Source organism: Archocentrus centrarchus, chromosome 2, assembly GCF_007364275.1.
Source record: "Archocentrus centrarchus isolate MPI-CPG fArcCen1 chromosome 2, fArcCen1, whole genome shotgun sequence".
In the NCBI taxonomy this organism is placed as follows: Eukaryota; Metazoa; Chordata; class Actinopteri; order Cichliformes; family Cichlidae; genus Archocentrus; species Archocentrus centrarchus.
The window spans coordinates 14937760-14957007 of NC_044347.1; the positions used below are offsets into that span (position 1 = coordinate 14937760).

Here is a 19248-nt window from a genome sequence, read left to right on the forward strand (position 1 = left end):
TGCAAGCAAAGTGCAGAAAGAGTGCGTGAGTGATTGCGCAATACGTGTGAGAAGGTTGTGGTTTCTCCATAATGATGTCATCTTGACATTGGGGTGGTGGTCACGGCTGCAGCGTGCAAAATAGGGCATAGGTCTGATTGACTTTTCTGATCAGGAGTATCTGACGAACATGTAAAAAAATTTTCATGCATTTCAAAGAAACCAATGCGGTGGACCTCCATACAAAATTTCAGTTTCTTCTGCAGGGGGCGCTATTGCAGCAATCGCCATTGTTTCTCCACGTATGGATTCAGTGTAGGTGTGTTCATAAATTATTCTATTTTGGGGCAGATCGGGCAAAGCACGTGCGATTGATGGCAGGAAAGAGGACGGGAATGTTTGGTCAAACGAACGCCAAATTCAGGGGCCTCATGTGACAAGCCCGTTGAATTGAATACGAAGCCTTCGATAACTTTGGATGCCCTATGTCTCTAGATGATGCAGAGGCATTTTGGTGTTAGCGCGTCAAATGCCCTAGGAGAAGTTCGAGCAAATATGAGGTGTCCAACAGTGCAAAATTGGCAAAAACAGAATTTCAAGCCAAGCTAGCGGATTTCCTGTGGGAATGTGGGCATGGGTGTCATTGACTTTTTTGATCGTGCTGGGGTAAAGAATGTTTGTCTCGAATTGCATGCATGTCTGAGAAAGTAAATTGTTGGCTCCCCATATAAACGCAACGCACATTTGCGGTGTGGTGGCGCGTGTGGCGTGCAAAATTGGGCATAGGTCTGATTGCCTTTTCTGACCAGGAGGATCTGAGGATTGTGTACAAAAATTTTCATGCATACCAGAGAAAGTAATTTTGTGGACCCCCATACAAATTTTCATTTTGTTCTGTAGGGGGCGCTATGGCATCAATCGACGTGGTTTCTGCACTTATGGATTCAGTGTAGGTGTGTTCATAAATGATTCCATTTTGGGGCAGATCGGGCAAAGCATGTGGGATTGATGGCAGGAAAGAGGACCGGAATTATTGGTCAAACGAAGGCCAACTTCAGGGGCCTAGTGTGACAAGACAATTGAAATGAATACGAAGCCTTCGATAACTTTAGATGCCCTATGTCTCTAAATGATGCTGAGCCATTTTGGTGTTTGTGGGTGAAATGCTGTAGGAGGAGTTCGCGCAAATACAAGGTGAGCGAAATTGCTGACTCGGCAAAAGCCAAATTTCAAGTGAACCTGGTGGATTTCCTGTGGGTCATGCAGGGGTGCCTCAAGAGGATTTTTTGTTTGTCCTGACATGATCTATGTGTGACGAGAATTTCATGAATCTAGGGCAAACTTGAATTTGGCCTCTCCCATAGGGGCCCGAAAAATGAAATTTCCAGGGGGCGCAGTGTAGCCGTGTTTTTGAGTTAGTTTGTGGCGACATTAAAATACGTAATTTTTCGCCAGACCTGACCACCATGCAAATAATGGTGACTTTTCGCGCATGTTCAGGGGGTCAAATTTAGGTTCAAAGAGAGAGAAAGTATAATAATAATAATAAAGAAAAATAATAATAATTAAAGCCGCAAGCGGCGTTTTACGGCCCTCGCTGCGTGCGCGACCGCCAAACCCAGCGAGAGCAACCAGTGAGCCCCGCGAACCCCCAGCGAGCCACCTACGAGCTCCGCAAATCTCCAGCCAGCCACCTGCGAGCCCCGCAAACCCCACTGCATGCCGCCTGAGAGCCGCTGCTCCTGCAACCTGCGACCTGCCTTCCCTGCGAACAACGTGCCCTGCAAACAGCCTGCAACCCACCTGCGAGCCACCTGAGATCCCCCTTCAAGCTGTCAGAGAGCCAACTGTTCTGCCAAATGTAATCCCCACTGGCAAAAGATGAAAATCTTGGCAAGGATGGACATGATAACACCGTTGAATCTATCTATTTGACTGTGGCGAAGTTTTCTACCTTTTTTCATGCATTTCAGAAAACCTAAATGTGATTCCCACTATCTAATGCTTTTGTTCCATCTGTAGGGGGCACTAGTGCACTTGTTGCTCTGAATCCACAAATCTAAATTAAGTCTTGTACAGTACATAAGGGAAAGGAAAATGCAAGCAAAGTGCAGAAAGAGTGCGTGAGTGATTGCGCAATACGTGTGAGAAGGTTGTGGTTTCTCCATAATGATGTCATCTTGACATTGGGGTGGTGGTCACGGCTGCAGCGTGCAAAATAGGGCATAGGTCTGATTGAGTTTTCTGATCAGGAGTATCTGACGAACATGTAAAAAAATTTTCATGCATTTCAAAGAAACCAATGCGGTGGACCTCCATACAAAATTTCAGTTTCTTCTGCAGGGGGCGCTATTGCAGCAATCGCCATTGTTTCTCCACGTATGGATTCAGTGTAGGTGTGTTCATAAATTATTCTATTTTGGGGCAGATCGGGCAAAGCACGTGCGATTGATGGCAGGAAAGAGGACGGGAATGTTTGGTCAAACGAACGCCAAATTCAGGGGCCTCATGTGACAAGCCCGTTGAATTGAATACGAAGCCTTCGATAACTTTGGATGCCCTATGTCTCTAGATGATGCAGAGGCATTTTGGTGTTAGCGCGGCAAATGCCCTAGGAGAAGTTCGAGCAAATATGAGGTGTCCAACAGTGCAAAATTGGCAAAAACAGAATTTCAAGCCAAGCTAGCGGATTTCCTGTGGGAATGTGGGCATGGGTCTCATTGACTTTTTTGATCGTGCTGGGGTACAGAATGTTTGTCTCGAATTGCATGCATGTCTGAGAAAGTAAATTGTTGGCTCCCCATATAAACGCAACGCACATTTGCGGTGTGGTGGCGCGTGTGGCGTGCAAAATTGGGCATAGGTCTGATTGCCTTTTCTGACCAGGAGGATCAGAAGATTGTGTAAAAAAATTTTCATGCATACCAGAGAAACTAATTTTGTGGACCCCCATACAAATTTTCATTTTGTTCTGTAGGGGGCGCTATGGCATCAATCGACGTGGTTTCTGCACTTATGGATTCAGTGTAGGTGTGTTCATAAATGATTCCATTTTGGGGCAGATCGGGCAAAGCATGTGCGATTGATGGCAGGAAAGAAGACCGGAATTTTTGGTCAAACGAAGGGCAACTTCAGGGGCGTAGTGTGACAAGACCATTGAATTGAATACGAAGCCTTCGATAACTTTAGATGCCCTATGTCTCTAAATGATGCTGAGCCGTTTTGGTGTTTGTGGGTCAAATGCTCTAGGAGAAGTTCGCGCAAATACAAGGTGAGCGAAATTGCTGACTCGGCGAAAGCCAAATTTCAAGTCAACCTGGTGGATTTCCTGTGGGTCATGGAGGGGTGCCTCAAGAGGATTTATTGTTTGCCCAGACATGCTCTATGTGTGACGAGAATTTCATGACTCTAGGGCAAACTTGAATTCGGCCTCTCCCATAAGGGCCCCGAAAAATGAAATTTCCAGGGGGCGCTGTGGAGCCGTGTTTTGGAGTTAGTTTGTGGCGACATTAAAATACGTAATTTTTCGCCAGACCTGACCACCATGCAAAAAATGGTGACTTTTCGTGCACATTCAGGGGGTCAAATTTGGGTTCAAAGAGAGAGAAAGTATAATAATAATAAAGAAAAATAATAATAAAGAATAATGGAGAATTCGAGCAAAAACAATTAGGCGTTTTCCCAGTCACCCCGACGCATACCTTTTCGGAAACGTCTCGTCCTGACCCACGTCCCTATGAGGTCAGGGGTCACTGGCGACCGCGTCCCATGCGACCGTGGGGATTTTAACGCATTTTGGGGTATGTGGCATAGTGAATCCAATAGGCTCCTCGCCGAGACTTCGTCGGCTCGGGCCTAATAATAAACGAAGCAATTACAATAGGGCCTTCGCACAGTTCGTGCTCGGGCCCTAAAAAAAAAAAAAAACAAAGTTAAAAAAGAGGGAGGAATAAAATGTCTGTTCACGAGGGAGCGAGACAGATAAATGGAGATCAAAAATGGAATCAAAAAAAGGAAAACGAGAAGGTGAGGACACAACAAAAGACAGACAGTGAATAGTAAAACAGAGAAAACAATGGTAAAAAAAAAAAAAAAAAAAAACGTGAAACAGCAGTGTATTTTTTGCAAGTCAACACAGTGCAGCAGCCTTCACACGTGTCCTTGATATGGAAATGCAGGCTGGGCGCTCAGATCACGTTTTGACAGCGTGCACTGGAGGCATCTTTCCCTGTCTGACACACAGGGTGAGCACTCTGTTTAAAAAAGCTACGGCAGATAAGGAGAGAGAGAGAGAGGGGTAGTCCCTGAGCCGGCGCCATCCCCAAATCCCTCATCCAGACAAGCTTGATCTCCATTCACAGACTCAGAGTCAGCTCCATTATTCGTTTGAATAGAGAATCCACATTCGCCAGCCGTCCAAAAGCCTATCACGTCGTTTCATCAGCCAAAAAAAAGAGCCTCTGGAAGGCGTGATATAGACTGCAAGAAGTGCAGGTTCTTTTTAAGGATGCTGGAAGGGTGAGAGTGTAGCAAAGCATTCAGATGAGAGAGAATATGTGTGTGCATACACAGAGTGTGCATGCAAAATGAGATGATACATTTAAGAAAGAAAAAAAAAAAAGAATCAAACGGAGAACCTGATCCCTTATAGAACGAGCAATAAAATCAAGCACATTTTACATAAATAATAGGATTTTGGAGTGAAATCCTAATCCTTCTATTATTTTAAATGACAGTAATGTAATTACATATTCGCTTCCCTGCAGGCACCGATCATAAACTGTCAGGTAATGGCATTGATCCACTGCTTTGTTCTTTCACTATTCAGCTAATGCACTCATACACAGTGACCTACAAAGACTCAGGTTAAATGTCCAGCTCAAGATACTCCAAGGCTGCTAATATGTGTGCATATGGGCTGTTGTGAGGATTGAACCCGTGACCTGTGCTTAATCTGTGTAGCCCGTGGGCCAGAGGCGTTTAAGATTTTATGTCTAATTACTTTTACACGTTCCCTCAGAGAATGGGGAAAAAAAATTGACTAGGCTGGCTATATTTCACGCTTTCCTGCTGCAGCACTGAATCAAACAGTGCAGGGGATGAAAATGAACACTACACAGAGAGATGCAAAAAAAAAAAAAAAGGGTCAAGAGGATCCCCCCCTCCAGCCTGATCCTTCTCGGCCCCCTCCTTCTCTGTGACAGTACATTAGCGAATCTGCACAGACTGAAGACTTCCCTCCAGGTCAAGCGGCTGTCTGAACAGGGCCTGCTTGATTAAGATGGATGTGCATGGCCGGGATGAGGCAGAAACTGCCCATGGCTGCCATCCCTAGCCTGACAGCTGTCTATAACACTGCACCCTCTACCTGTAAATTATCCTAATCCAGAATGACAAGCAGCCTACCCCTCTCCTACAGGCAAAGCCACTCAGTGGTCCTGCAGTAATGATACAACGGCTGGGAAAACAGTGGGAGAGTGTCCACAAAAGTGATAAACTAAAGCATGAATGCATATATATATATAAACCCTGCACCTCGATCTTTGGCTTTCACCTTTGATAATGAAGTCCACTCTGCACTCAAACAGTTCCCAGAAATGAACCTTCTCCAAGGTCAGATCGATGGGCAATGGGGATAATTTTCAACCTTCCTTCGCACTGCGTGGTTTGGCTAAGCACCTTAGCCAAGGTTTAATATTTCAAGGTTTGCTTATGAGAGAAGTTTAGTGCAAGGAAACTTTGAGGGGGGAAAAAACATCTCAAACTTAAAATGTGAAAAGTTCAGCCAAAAAATTAAGGAAAAACACAGGCAAGAAGAATGTTCTCAGCAGCAAAGTGTCAACAAAACAAAAACAATAACACATTTCACTTGCTTAAACAAACTTGATGTTTGCTATAACCTCGACTCTCTCACCTCCGTCTCTAAGAAACGCCGCAACGCCCTCTTCTTTTTGATGCTTTTGCGTCGAACATAAACGGCCACGCTGAGAGCCAGAATGACGATGATAAATAGGCCACCGATAACGCCAGCTGCTATTAGAGGTGTCCTGTAGAGACAGAGGAAGAGGAAAAAAAAAACATTAACATTGCTGAAACATTAAGAAACTAACGAGCACATTGCAACAAAGTGCAAAGCTCAGCTAGTGCTGACAAATTATCCAGTCTGCTCCAGCACCACTTCAGATTTTAACCCCTCAATGTCAAAATCAAGTCTTGTGCTGCAAAAATGTGACGCTGGCTCCTCTCTTCAAGATCACCATCAAAGTTTATTAATCGAGCAGCCCGTTTCTGTTAGGCTAAGAGATCATTTGGTGTCAGCAGAGCCATGTGGAAAACAAACAATGTTCTGCTAAGAGCCTTTTCAGCATCTGCTAGCGGCAATTAAATAGCTTGTTTGTGCGTGTGTGCCGCACAATTAAACAGCCTATTTTTAATCGGTCAAAAAGTGCTGCTACTGTAAAGCCAACACATCACAGGGCATCAAATACTGAAGCTCTGTGAGATGCCACTGGTGTGTTTCACAGAGAAAGTGTCCCCTGGATCCAGCACATTAGATCGAGTGTTCGCAGCAGATGCTAGATGCCGATACACTCGTCTTGATAAGAGTGGTATCGGCTCATTTCTCTTCAATTTTACTGAAGGACCAGCTCGTAACAGAGGTAATATCAAGATAGGTTATAGGAACAAATGCCCTAGGACTACGCACTCCACTTTAAAGGGAAGAGATGGGACGGGATGCCGTTCTTAGTTTGAGTGAGGGTTTAGACATTAAGGTGTCCTTAAAAGGAGTCCATATGAGATGAGCTGCCAGTGAGGACCGGTTTCACTGCAACTACAAACCTGTGGTGTCATGGCACAGATGCCAAAGGACACTTTGCACCTATCTCTGAGACAACAGCAGCTCTGACAGAAAAGGCAGTATTTGACGCCCCTGGAATGAAAACTGGGTTGCTTAGTTCTACTTGCAAGTACTTTCCTCTTTCCTGCCCTTGCTGCATGGTTCATCACTTCTTAGATCACCTCACTGACTCATGCCTCACTCTTCAAACAGTCCAATCTTCCACCAGCAACCACCCACAACCCTTAATGTAACTGTCGCAAGAGTTTCTCAACTTGTTTGCACCTTACCACATGCTATTGCAGCAGTATATAATAATAAACAAGCTCACTCACACACACACACACACACACACACACAAATTCGCAGCTACTTCTGCTAGCTTTCCTACCCCATTTTACCAAATAGTCCTACCCTATAGAGCACACAGCAATTTCTAATTGAAGGCTACTTCCATTTTCACAGGTCAGAAGATAAAAGCCTTTGAGGCTACGTGATCCTTTTACTTGGCTTATTAAAGGAGCTGCGGCTCGTGCTGCACCCGAACGGATTTCCTTATAGTTAATCCAAGCACAGCGAGTCTTATGACTTAGTTTTCTCTGACTTTAAAATTTCAAATAAATGAGAAATTAACGGTACCTATCCTTTGCAAATTGCTTCTCCATCTTCTGAGGTGAATCTTGCTTAAGGGAAGCCTAAAGGTTGGAAGTTAAAAGCTATTTCGCTTCACTAATGATGGCACTAATGCATTTGCCATTTACATACCCCCTTTCACTTGTGTCTAGTGTTATGCTATCACTCAATTCTGTTCTTAATAACACTATTTTTACCCCCTCACTCTTATTCTTATTCTTCTCTTTATTTCCAATCTGTATTCCATTTTGCCCTTCTTGCCGATGGCAGAATCAACACGACCACACGGCATAAAATAACACCTGCTCCTACCTGATACCAGAAGTTGAAAACTCTATTAGCTGCGGAAGCCATTAGCAGCTAATGGAAGACTTGTGTACCACCGTGCTCTGGTCGAGCAAGGTGCCACAGCATTTGCCACATCGATCGTGATGGACTTAAAGAAGGGGTGGGGGGTGGGGGGCTTGAAATTTACAAAGAGGCTGTGGGCGTTGACATAATGAGATATACGGCTATGTGGTGAATAGTAATGCGGCAGTTTGAAATGATTAGGTCGAGAGGGGAAGACAGACAAGGTGAAACAACAAATAAAGGAAGTCTGTGTGTGGGGTGGGGGGGTGGAACTGAAAACAGGAGGTGAGAAAGAAGGAGAAGGCAGAGGGGGGGGGGGGACAAACAAAAGAAGATGAGAAACTGGTGGTGGCACAAATAACGGAGTGAGACAGCACTAAACAAGGGAAAGGACTACTTTAATTAGGAGGAAAGGTTTTATAGCAAGACAAGTGACACGGGGTCATCAGATGAGACAGGGGAATAATGCCATTGTATGAGCAGAAGAAGAACTCAGAGACTCAGCAGAAGACTCCCAGAGGAAAGCAAAAAGGTCTTGTTTCCTCGGTTTAAGAGGACCTCGTGGCCTCTGCTTTTAGTAGTTTACTGGTTTGGTTAAATTCTAATGACTCTGTCTCTCTTTAGAATTTGTTCTAATTGACTTTCATGGGTATCTTAATAGAATTGTTGCTGTCCTCGGGCTGTTTAAGTTCAGCGTGTGTTCTTAACCCCACTTGGTTGCTGTTGTTTGCCCCTTCTGTTGATATTAGTAATGCAGCCACTTCTGTTTATGCTGGGGGAGTCTCATTGTCAAAGTGAGTTTATCACTGCTCATTCAGCGTTTGAAACATTTAGTGTTATATCGGAATAATAATGAAACTCTGCATTTTAAACGCGTGTCTGTGTCACTCGTTTTTGTAGTTTACCGAGCTAAAAAGCTGCAGCTCTAATAGCAGCCGAGTCCCACTTAAATATCAGGTTCTGAATGTGCCTGTATGCTTTATTTTAGCACAGAGATGCAGGAGGGGAGTAGCTAGCATAAACCATGGCTGTAACCAGCTGTGAGGTCACCAAGGACCGGACCTCTGTTAGACAGTAAAAACTGGCGCCAATCAATGTGTGACGCTCTAGATGGCTTTTACTTTGGAAAGACTCCCTGGGAGTTATAGACCACCTTACAATGCCTCTGATTGGGTTGTGTTTAGGGGGGTTAGGTTGGTGCATGATTGGTTGGTTTGGATACAAGGAGTTAATGAGAGGCACAGCAGGGCCAGAGACACAGAGTAAGTAACTTAACTCCCTTGTTCAGGGGAAGGAATAATTCTGTCTTTCATATTTCTACATACACAGTTGCTACTGCAAACGAGGAAGGCTGTAAAGTCTTTAACAGTTTTCAAAATTTCTGGCTTTGACTGTATCGCAGCTCTCAGGGCTAGTTTCTTTAGAAGTGTAGCCTTTTTCTTCTAGTCATTGGAGCACAGCTTCAGCAATACATTAAGAGGAAAATAACCTCGCTAAACCCTGGTTGCGGCCCTGCCCGTAATGATCGTGTGTGAAATCACTACTTACTAGCACACTATATTTACCATCTGCCATTCTGAGTGTTTAAATTATTCACTATGCTATGGATCAAATTCCCCAGTGGATCAAAAAAGGTAGCGTCTTTCTTCCAAGAAGTACCCAATTTAGCCTGCATTTTTTAGACTAATGTGACACTCTACAGTTGTCATGAGAATCACAAAAAGTAGCAAATTGGTGAATGTAATTACAGAACCAGCTATTACATCGGCGTCGCTGCTGGTGGTCTGTCAACGTAATAATCAAAAGGGAGCTAAAAGGTGCTGACGGCCTTCCCCACCTGCTGCTTTCCAGTTTCACACCTTTCAAAGCTACTTTAGCTTCATCAGAGATAGTTACCCCGGCCCCGGAGGGGGGAACATGGTATTGTTTTTAGTCTGTCTGTCTGCTTAATAACAATTCACAGCAAAATTACTGTATCAGTCCGATTAACACCAAATTTGCACGTATGACGGCCAGTGACCCCCTACATCACCTGATTAGATTTTTGCTATAACCGGGTCAAGGTCAGAGGTCAGAGTTTAAGTTTTTCTGAAAATCTTGTGAACGCGATAACTCGAGAATGATGTCACCTGGGATGTTCAAATTCAAATTCCCACCATAGATGCGGACGAAACTTACAGTATTCCCTGTGGTCTAGATTGATTAGGATTTTAGCATTTCTTATTTCTGATTCTTACCCAGCCATTCGCAAGTTACTAAGGATCATATGGACCCCATTAAGATCTACTGAGACCTGCAATTATGTGTTCTAGTACTTGTGCTGCCAGAGGATTTGTGCCAGCTAAATATTCTACTGCCAGGAGGCTGAGGGGCAGTGCTGGCAACTCATAGTATATTTTTGTTCAGTCACTGAAAGCATCTTCTCTTTTATAAATTTGGTTTAAGTTTAAGTGAAACTGATCTGATATCCAGATTCTGGATTTTGCAGGCTACCTGAATTTAACATGATAAACTGCATTTACATTCATAAAATGAAAGTTATTTTAGTTTAATAGGACCTGTGTGTTGTCTTGGTGATTCAGTGTTTGGAGCGTGGCAAGTTTGTGAGCTGGACGTTCAACAATCAGCTATAACGTCTGCTTTGTGTGGGGTTTGTTGTGCCCGTCACCATTTGTTATTTAAGTGTTATCAATTTGCATCTTTTAATAGTCATAACTTTCTGCAAGTCATCTAATGAGCATATTGCCAAAAATGATAAATGATTCCTGACTTGAGACTGAAGTAAAAAACCTACCAATGTGATGAAAGGCCTAAAACTGATGTGTCACTGCTCATGCTACTTCTAATACACTAATGCAAACATTATCAAAAACTCTAAATGAATAGATCATTAAAAAATGAATTAAGCTGTCAAATGCACCAAAATATTACAAATAAAATGATAAATTAATAAATTTGTAAAATGTTATAAGAATATATATTTCTGTTTTAATTTGCTTATATGTATTATTTACCTTTTTTAATCTACTTTAATTAACATTCAGTTTATATTTTTCCCTTTTACATTTTTTAATGTATTTCTGCTTCATTATGCAAATGAGGGGGCATTTTCAGCTTGATTAGACAGTGACTCAGTTATTACCAATCTTCACACTGGAGGATGCCATCTCTAAAAGATGAAAAATTTATACCAAAACACACCTTGAATTGACAACCTGCCTTATCTGAAGTGCTGAAAAGAACATATCCAGAAAAAAGGTGAACATAAAATTAAAAATGAAATACATATTTCATTATAGGTAATATGTAGCAGAAATGCAAATGGGAAATTTGTACAAAATATATATATAGATGTAGGTAAATGAATAAAAAGCAGATAAAAGCACAAACATATTTATCATTATGTTTTAACTATATTCAGTAAGTATGTCTATTTTATTTATACAGCACATTTACAACTAAAGTGCTTCAGAATAAAAAAAACAAAAACAAACTGTTTCCTCAAAATTCATGGGACACACATTCACACTATTTATATATATGCTTCCATTTATATTTAATATTATGTCTCCTGCATTTAATGGCATGCTTATTCAGTTAATGAGTCATTTTTTTTAATTTTATATTTTTTATTTTGGCCCTCCACAGACTGTCACTACCATCAATATATATATATATATATATATATATATATATATATATATATATATATATATATATATATATATATATATATTAGGGGTGGGACTCGATTAAAAAAATTAATCTAATTAATTAGGAGCTTTGTAATTAATTAATCAAACTTAATCACATTTAAATATTTAACATGATAAATATTAATTTAAGTTTGGTTGACGAATGAATCAATATACAAAAGCTTAAACTTCAAAATTTTGTTTATTTTCCCACCAGTCTACTACACAGTAGTAGAAAATAACATTAATGTCTCACTTAATACAGTTGGAAATTAATCATTCGCTCAGCTGTATTTCTTGATGTTGAAATGTGTCATGCTTGTTTTAACAGCTTATTTTTAATTAAGACTTAAAATTAAACCACAAAAAGGAGAAAAAGTTCGTTCTCCGTTTAACCAGCTGCTTTTACACAGCTGTGCTTCGCACTCACGGTTGCTGGCGACACGAGCTAGCAGAGATGAGGGCAGGCGACGCTGATATGAAGGCTAGACCGTCCAATTTCACAGCCGCTCACTTCTGGCCTTTGCGGCCTTCGTGGGCTGCAACGGACCGTGGGCCGGGTCCTTCGAAGGATGCGGCCCCTGAATTTTTGAAATCGCGCATCGATATAATCTGTATGCCTGGAACTCGTGCACTGAGAAATGTTCCACAGTGCAAAGTGTGATTAAAATGTGTTAAAATTTTTAATTCGTTATTTTCCCCGTAATTAATTAATCGAAATTAACGTGTTAAAGTCCCACCCCTCATATATATATATATATATATATATATATATATATATATATATATATATATATATATATATAGGCAGTTGTGGTCCTCCATAATAACGAACACATAGCATATTTTGAAATGTTACATTTAGGAAGAATTTTTTTTTTCTTGACCGGTTCCATCTACATGTATCAGACACTAACAGTAACATAACTGGACCAGACAACTTAGACAACAACAAAAGATTCCCATGTTATCTGTCAGTCACGAAATACAACACTGACTGCACTATTGTTAATGAGCATCATGAGGAGCAGGATTTAGCAGAAACTTTAATGAGTTTTGGCAGGATCTGATGGTGGTCTCCCAATCCCACATCACAAATGTATCTTGAGATGTCTTACCTGTCCATCATCCCAACGCAATCTTGGAGTCTCGGCCCGACGCACCTGCAGGGCAGAGAAACCAGAGAGATCATCCATTAAATTGGGGACAGGTTATGAGTAAACTTCATGTTGCTTTTCTTCCACGTCAATCAGCTGTCACCGGGCAGGGACCTGTGAAATATTGAATCCCGAGCACGGCTGACCGCTTGTCAATATGACACGAAGAGGTGTTTGAGCTGGAAGGCTTGTTTGTTCTCATTTGGTTCACATGCTATTTCAATGGATTTCTGGAGTGAGAATAAACATCCCAACATACATCATTTAGTTCAAACCAAAGTGCTGTGTTAAACCTTTGGGGAAATTAATGGAAAGGAGACAAATCTCAATCTAAAAAAGAAAAAACAAACTTTAAATCGTTAAAAAAAAATTGAATAAATGCAATAGAGAAAGGGCACAATAAGGATACTTCTGTCCCTACTGAGAACTCCACCTACTGCAGCTGGAAAAACAGTAATGAGATCGAGAAATATCAGGTTTGAAGTCATGGTCTAAAGGTGTAGAGCGTGAAGATGGCATAGAGATTAATATATTCTGGTATGACAAGTTTTACTGTTGCGCTTTCTACTGGTGTTATTGGTCATCTCCATTTCCTTGACAGCTGCTTTATTTAGCTGCTTTTAAAATGACCTTTATCTTAAATATGGTAGCTGGAGGGACATTTCTTAAAGAATCTAAAGCTCCTTACAGCATACAGCTTTACAACAATGGTGTCATACCGTTTGTATGGCTGCTTGTTAATCTTTCATTTTCATAAAGCTACAGCTTTTTCACATCGACAGCTTGTCAGTTAGGAAGAGGGCCACCCAAGTGATGAATACACAGATATTAATCACCTAAATATGCTAATCTCCTCGGCTCTTTGGGGTTTCTCAATTCTCGTTATACACAAAAATTTACATTTACAAAAGAAGTTTTCAAAACACCGCTGTGCCCAGAGCCACATGTCAGATGGACAAAGGTTGCAGCTCCGTAGTAAACAAAGTGAAGTAGTAAGCTAAAATTGATAGATAGCTGCATGCATTTCGCTCAGGGATTGGTAAAGAGAAAAACTGAGGTAAAAGGTTAGTGCAGCCAGAAGAACAACACAACACTGATGTTGATACCTCAGTATTTTTCTGCTGAATGTCAGAATTGGCATCTGTTAGCTGGGTAAATCAGCACTAAAGGTGATTGTATGCATCATCTGTGGCAAATCTCACTATTTCAGAGAGGCCTGGTGGAGCCTTTTGAAAGCTATGGCCGGACTATACATCTAAAAGATTATTCCGGCCTGAGGAAAACCTGATGCCTGTACTATGAAGTAGGATTTGGGGCTTAGCTAAGGGTTAATGCTGCATTTTCATTGCTCCGAAGGCGGTTCACTTCTTACCAGGGAGGGTAACTTATGGTGCATACCTAACCTGCATGTACAAAATCATCACCTACTGACCAATCAAGGTCCTAGAAGATCTCGTGGACTACAGTAGATGGTAGGGACATCTATAGTTTAAAGCCTCTCTATGACAACTATCAATAAAAGGAACAGATCCTTATGTGTCATGTGTCTATGAGCAATTTTATCATTAGAAGCCTTAATGTAGCCATATAATCCAAAAAACAAGGCATCTAAGCTTTTTGATCCTACTTACAAATTGCAAGTAAGCCTACTTCCTGTTTTTAATTATGCTTTTTTTTCTCTGGGGTTACGGTTTCAGACCATTTAACATCCCTGAGGTTGCAGCTGAAAGAATTTAAATTTCTTTGCATGTCTACAGTTTATGTTTTCATCACATTTACTAAATTATCAATCATCATTAATTCCAGAGGGATTGATGGCTGAAAGGAAGAACGCTTTAGTCTTTGTAGTCTTTGCTCTTTAAAAGAATCACATTTATCTTTTTCTCCAAATACAAGAAACACAAGTTTATCTTTGTTTCTTCCAATCGTAACAATCAAAGCTGGATGGTGGCGATAGCACAGCGATCAGTAAGAAGTCTTGTTAACACTAAGTAAGCAGGAAGTGATTAGAGTAGACTCTTAGCTGCTCATTAATTCCAGAGCCTTGAGTGGAAGACTTTGAACAACAAGAAAGACACAGGAGAACAGGTTTAGAATGCTTCTGTGTGTGTGTGTGTGTGTGTGTGTGTGTGTGTGTGTGTGTGTGTGTGTGTGTGTGTGTGTGTGTGTGTGTGTGTGTGTGCGTGCGAAAGCTGCACGAGCAGACACGACACAACAAATTGCTTAGCAAATTAGGAGAGCAGGCTAACTTTGGAATTAAATCGGTGACAACTGTGGGTCCTCCAAAGTCACTTGGTTGTCAATTAAATGGTGTACCAAATAGCTAATTAGCAAGCAATCAGTGTCTGCATCCAGTGGTGTGTTGTGTGTGTGTTTCAGTCAGTTCTCTTTCTGCATTAGCAGAGAACAAAGGACTTTTCTGACAATACACACAACAAGCCAGGGATTATTTTTTGTCAGTAAAGTTGCCTAATGAGCGACCTGCCTCGTCAAGGTGTTCTTAAGCAAGGCACTCAAGATGTAAAATTGTGGTTTTATTCTTAATATTCTTGATATGTGTGCTTGTGAAGCATTTGTCATAATTTGTCACTTCTCCATCCTCTCGTTTGTCCTTAGCTTTCCTTTCCACGTGTCTTTAAAGCTGTGCTGATACTATCAACATTTACAGGCTAGCTGCAGTAAAATAAAAATGACCTCCTGCCACGTTAGAGAAAGAACATTAAGTTCCTTTCTACCTCACATCGTCTCGCCATCCCTGTTGCTAGGATTCAGAAGTCTAACTTTGTTTGCAGAGACCACCGACAAGCTCCACCTCAGCACCTCACTCATCATCTTCTGTCGGTCTGACTGGTCCTCAATGCTCAGCTTGATGAAAACATAAAGCCGGCACACTGGTACATAAAGAAAGTAGATTTTATCTGTAACCACAGCTGCCACTCTTTTGAAGCGTTATACTGCTTTGGCCTTAGTATTAAAGTATGTAGGGAGAGACACGATGGCTAAACTGTGAGGCTATTTACAATTTAAACCTGTCAAACACACACACACACACATATATAATACTCAGCTCAACTTCAGCACAACAAAAACAGCACATACTACAGCACAATATACAAAAGTCCACCAGTGAAAAATTAAATTAATATGACAACAGCAGAAATGATCATATTTACAGATTGGTATAGTAAAACAGTTTTGGTCTCTATTGTTAATTTTACCATTTTGTGACAATTGTATAGTTAATTGTTATACATATCTCAGCCCTTTAAATTGTATTAAGGCATACAAAATATAAAAGTCACTTCTTTCACTCGTAATGCTAAAGTCAAGTATTCAAAACTGAGGTCAACAGACTAAAAGATTCAACTAAATTGCTGCCAATTAAAAAAAAGTGTTAACAAAAAGCAACAAGTGGCCATCCTGTGTTCCCAGGACTGAGTTTCATTGTCCTTATGCCCCCCCCCTCAATTTATCATTGCAAAAGCATAATCGCAATGATATGAAATAGAGAAAAAAACAATTGTCATCTTTTTTTTTTTGTTGTCCAAAGTTTCAATAGATTAATCGAATTCAGTACGACTGTGTATGACCATCTCGCACCTCTTTTGGCAGCTGTGAAGAGCTCTAAATGTGCTTTTTACAACAAGCACAGAAAGCTTCCCCTTTATTATTCTGATATGAGCAGAAGATGGCAATTTCTATGTTTTGTTAGCATTACTATTCAGGGAGAATCCTATCTTGTTCACTACCTAATGAGATAAATCTGGACCTTTTTGAGCTGTGTTGCGTGCAGCTCTTGTTCTCCCTTCCACCTGCTTGTTTACTTAGAACCAACATTTTTTCTCTCTCTCTCTTTCTTTTTTAAAAATCATTTTCTTACATCACTCCACCTGCTAGCTTCATATCTCCCCTCCTACTGTCTGTCTGCACTTGTCCCTTCATTCATAGTTCATCTGCACTGTACCTTAAGGGTCAATACATTCTGCCCCTTACTGGAGGACATCCCCGAATCCAGCTACAGGTCAAAGAATATAGCAGCTGCAAGATTAAGTCATGCTCTCTCCCTCTCCCTTTCCCTCTCTTCTTGGAAGGGAGGTGCCCCTTGTCTGGTATGCCACCTGAGTGCAATGCAGTATGATTTCATGATGCTTTTAACACCATAAAAGCACCAAAGCTGGAGGCTGCTCAGGGGAATCTATGAAGGCGAGCGGACACTTGAAAGAAATGGATTAACTTTTACACATAGACCCACATCTTTATGTTTCATCGCTCTCTTACCCCTGGGTGCAATTGGCATGGCAAGGATGACACTCGTTGTTGGCCTTGGCGTATTTGAAGATGAAACTGTTGGCTCCCTGCAGCCCATCGGGGCACTTCTCCACGCAGTTAGGACCGTCTTTGAAGTGGAGGCATTTTACGCACTGGTCTGGGCCCTGTGAGGCGAGGGGGAACAAGGAGGAACAAGATGAGAAGATGGGTTACAACTGGTGGTAGACAAGAAGGTGAATATAGAACAAAGAGGTGGAAGTTGCGATAAGACATGTAGACCAAAATAATGGGCGAAGAGGTGAAGGAAGCTGGCAGGAAAAATAAAATCATGGAAAAGTTAACAAGAGTAAAGAATGGAGATTCATCCCACACAGTGATTTAAATGATGAGTTAAATTGATGGAATGTGTTCCACTGCATCCCTGATAAAACTGGGAAAAGGAATCAGGTCATGCCAAAAAAAAAGTGCACACTGAAAGTGATGGAGGAGATGACAAGAGGTAAGAGAGCAGGAGCTCAGCTGCAGCAGGAGCATGAATAAGTTAGAATGGGAGTGGAAAAACTGACTGTACTCTTTGTGTTTATGCGAGTGTGTATGAAAGTGTGAGCTTACAGTTGTGCAAAAATCTGTGTGTGTGTGTGTGTGTTTGCATGTGTGTGTAATGAAGAACAAGTTGCATTCTGGGGGCCGGGCTTTTTAGCTCCGCGCTCTGCCGCTAATGATGGCCACGGCGACCTGATGGACAGCTTCTCACCCTTTGACACATTCAGACACACACCGTCAATAAACATTATGCTCACTTTGCATGCTTGTGCGTCCGCATGCGCGCGCGCGCTAGTGAAGACGCATACAGATGTCTGAATGCATTCAAGTATGTCCGTGGGTGCTGTCCGCACGTGTGTGGATGATTGACTCTGGTGTTATTTACTACTCAGCTGTGACCAGCATCTCAAAGTCACCAGCCTCTGTGCATCCTTGAGGAGATGCTCTCTCTCTCTCTTCATCTGTTATTCTCTCTCTCAGAGGACAGTCATAAAAGGTTAGTCACACAGTCACTGGATTCCATGAAACAAGTCATGCTGCACATTAGACGCAGTGTTTTATAATGAAACATTGTGCTTTAAAATTATAGTTATAGATCACACCCACATTTGCTCCAGTGGAGTATTTATGCCACCAGGATGGTACAGGCAGTGATAACTAAAAATACAATGTACTTCCAGAGTTCATCATAGTAAAGAAAAAAAGTCCAATAAAGCAGTTAATTGAATTCAATAACAGCACTTTAACATATATTATTGGACTAATTTAAGGAAAAAGAAATGCTGCAAGTACTGTATATCAACACAAGCAATTTGGCCCTGGGGTTCTAAAGCTTTATGGTGCCAGAAACCCATTACAGCTCAGAAAAGTTTCCACAGATAGCCTCATAATCACCTCTTGATGACATACACTATATGGGCAAAAGGTTCACTCCTCTTAATCTTTAAATTCAGGTGTTTTCAGTCCCATTGCCACAGTTGTATAAAATCCAGCACTTAGCCACGAACTCTGCCTTTAAAAAGATTTGAGAGAGAATGGGTCGTTCTAAAGATCTCACTGAATCTGAACGTGACAGTGTTGCAACAAGTCCATCTGTGAAATTTCCTCCCTCCCAGATACTCCATGATCACCTTGAAGTTGTGTTATTGCAAAGAGGAAGCATTTAGCAACCACACCAACTTAACCACAAACCCTATAGTAAAGTTAGAGAGCGGGGTCGCTGAGTGCATAAAAGTCCCAAATACTTTGCTGTCTCAGTTAATGCCGAGCTCCAGTACAAAAACTGTGCACTGGGAGCTTCATGGCATTGGTTTTCATGGCTCCTGCGCTTGTATTGTGTAGGTGGCCCAGTGCTTGTGTCCATGAATTGTGTTTTGTATTCTAGCCAGCTAAGTAAATGGCTAATCAGCCAAGCAAAACAGTAACAAGAAGAACCTGCAAAGAAGGAAGTGATGTCTGTCAAGAGACACACTAACATGATGTGTCACAATCATATCAGTTTGCATTGGCACGAACACAATGGGAGAGGCAGTAATGGGCACAATAGGCTTGTTTAATTGGCAAACATGGTTCCATCTGCATATTTGCACTTTTTAAAAATACAGCACCATTTAATGATTTCTTAGGACATGGATCACTTTGAGAACCAATGATTTAGTCAACAATTTGAAGACACACGTGATCTATGTGTTGGAAAAACTCTTAATTTGTTTGGTCGTTGTCTGCAGTAGAATTGCAGAGTAACTGACAATACGCTGCCCACGGTATTGTGATACAATGATTC

At 41.4% G+C, this 19248-nt stretch overlaps 1 protein-coding gene across 1 annotated transcript in view; it reads right to left on the minus strand.

Annotated features, from left to right (window-relative positions):
* Nucleotides 1–19248, minus strand: part of LOC115795711 (receptor tyrosine-protein kinase erbB-4-like) — a 356000-nt gene that overhangs the window by 69838 nt on the left and 266914 nt on the right. The window contains exons 15-17 of the mRNA XM_030751753.1: nt 16932–17086; nt 12615–12659; nt 5894–6026 (exon numbers count right to left, since the gene is read on the minus strand). Of these exons, the coding sequence (XP_030607613.1) occupies nt 5894–6026; nt 12615–12659; nt 16932–17086 (333 nt within the window). The remainder of the gene's footprint in view (nt 1–5893; nt 6027–12614; nt 12660–16931; nt 17087–19248) is intronic.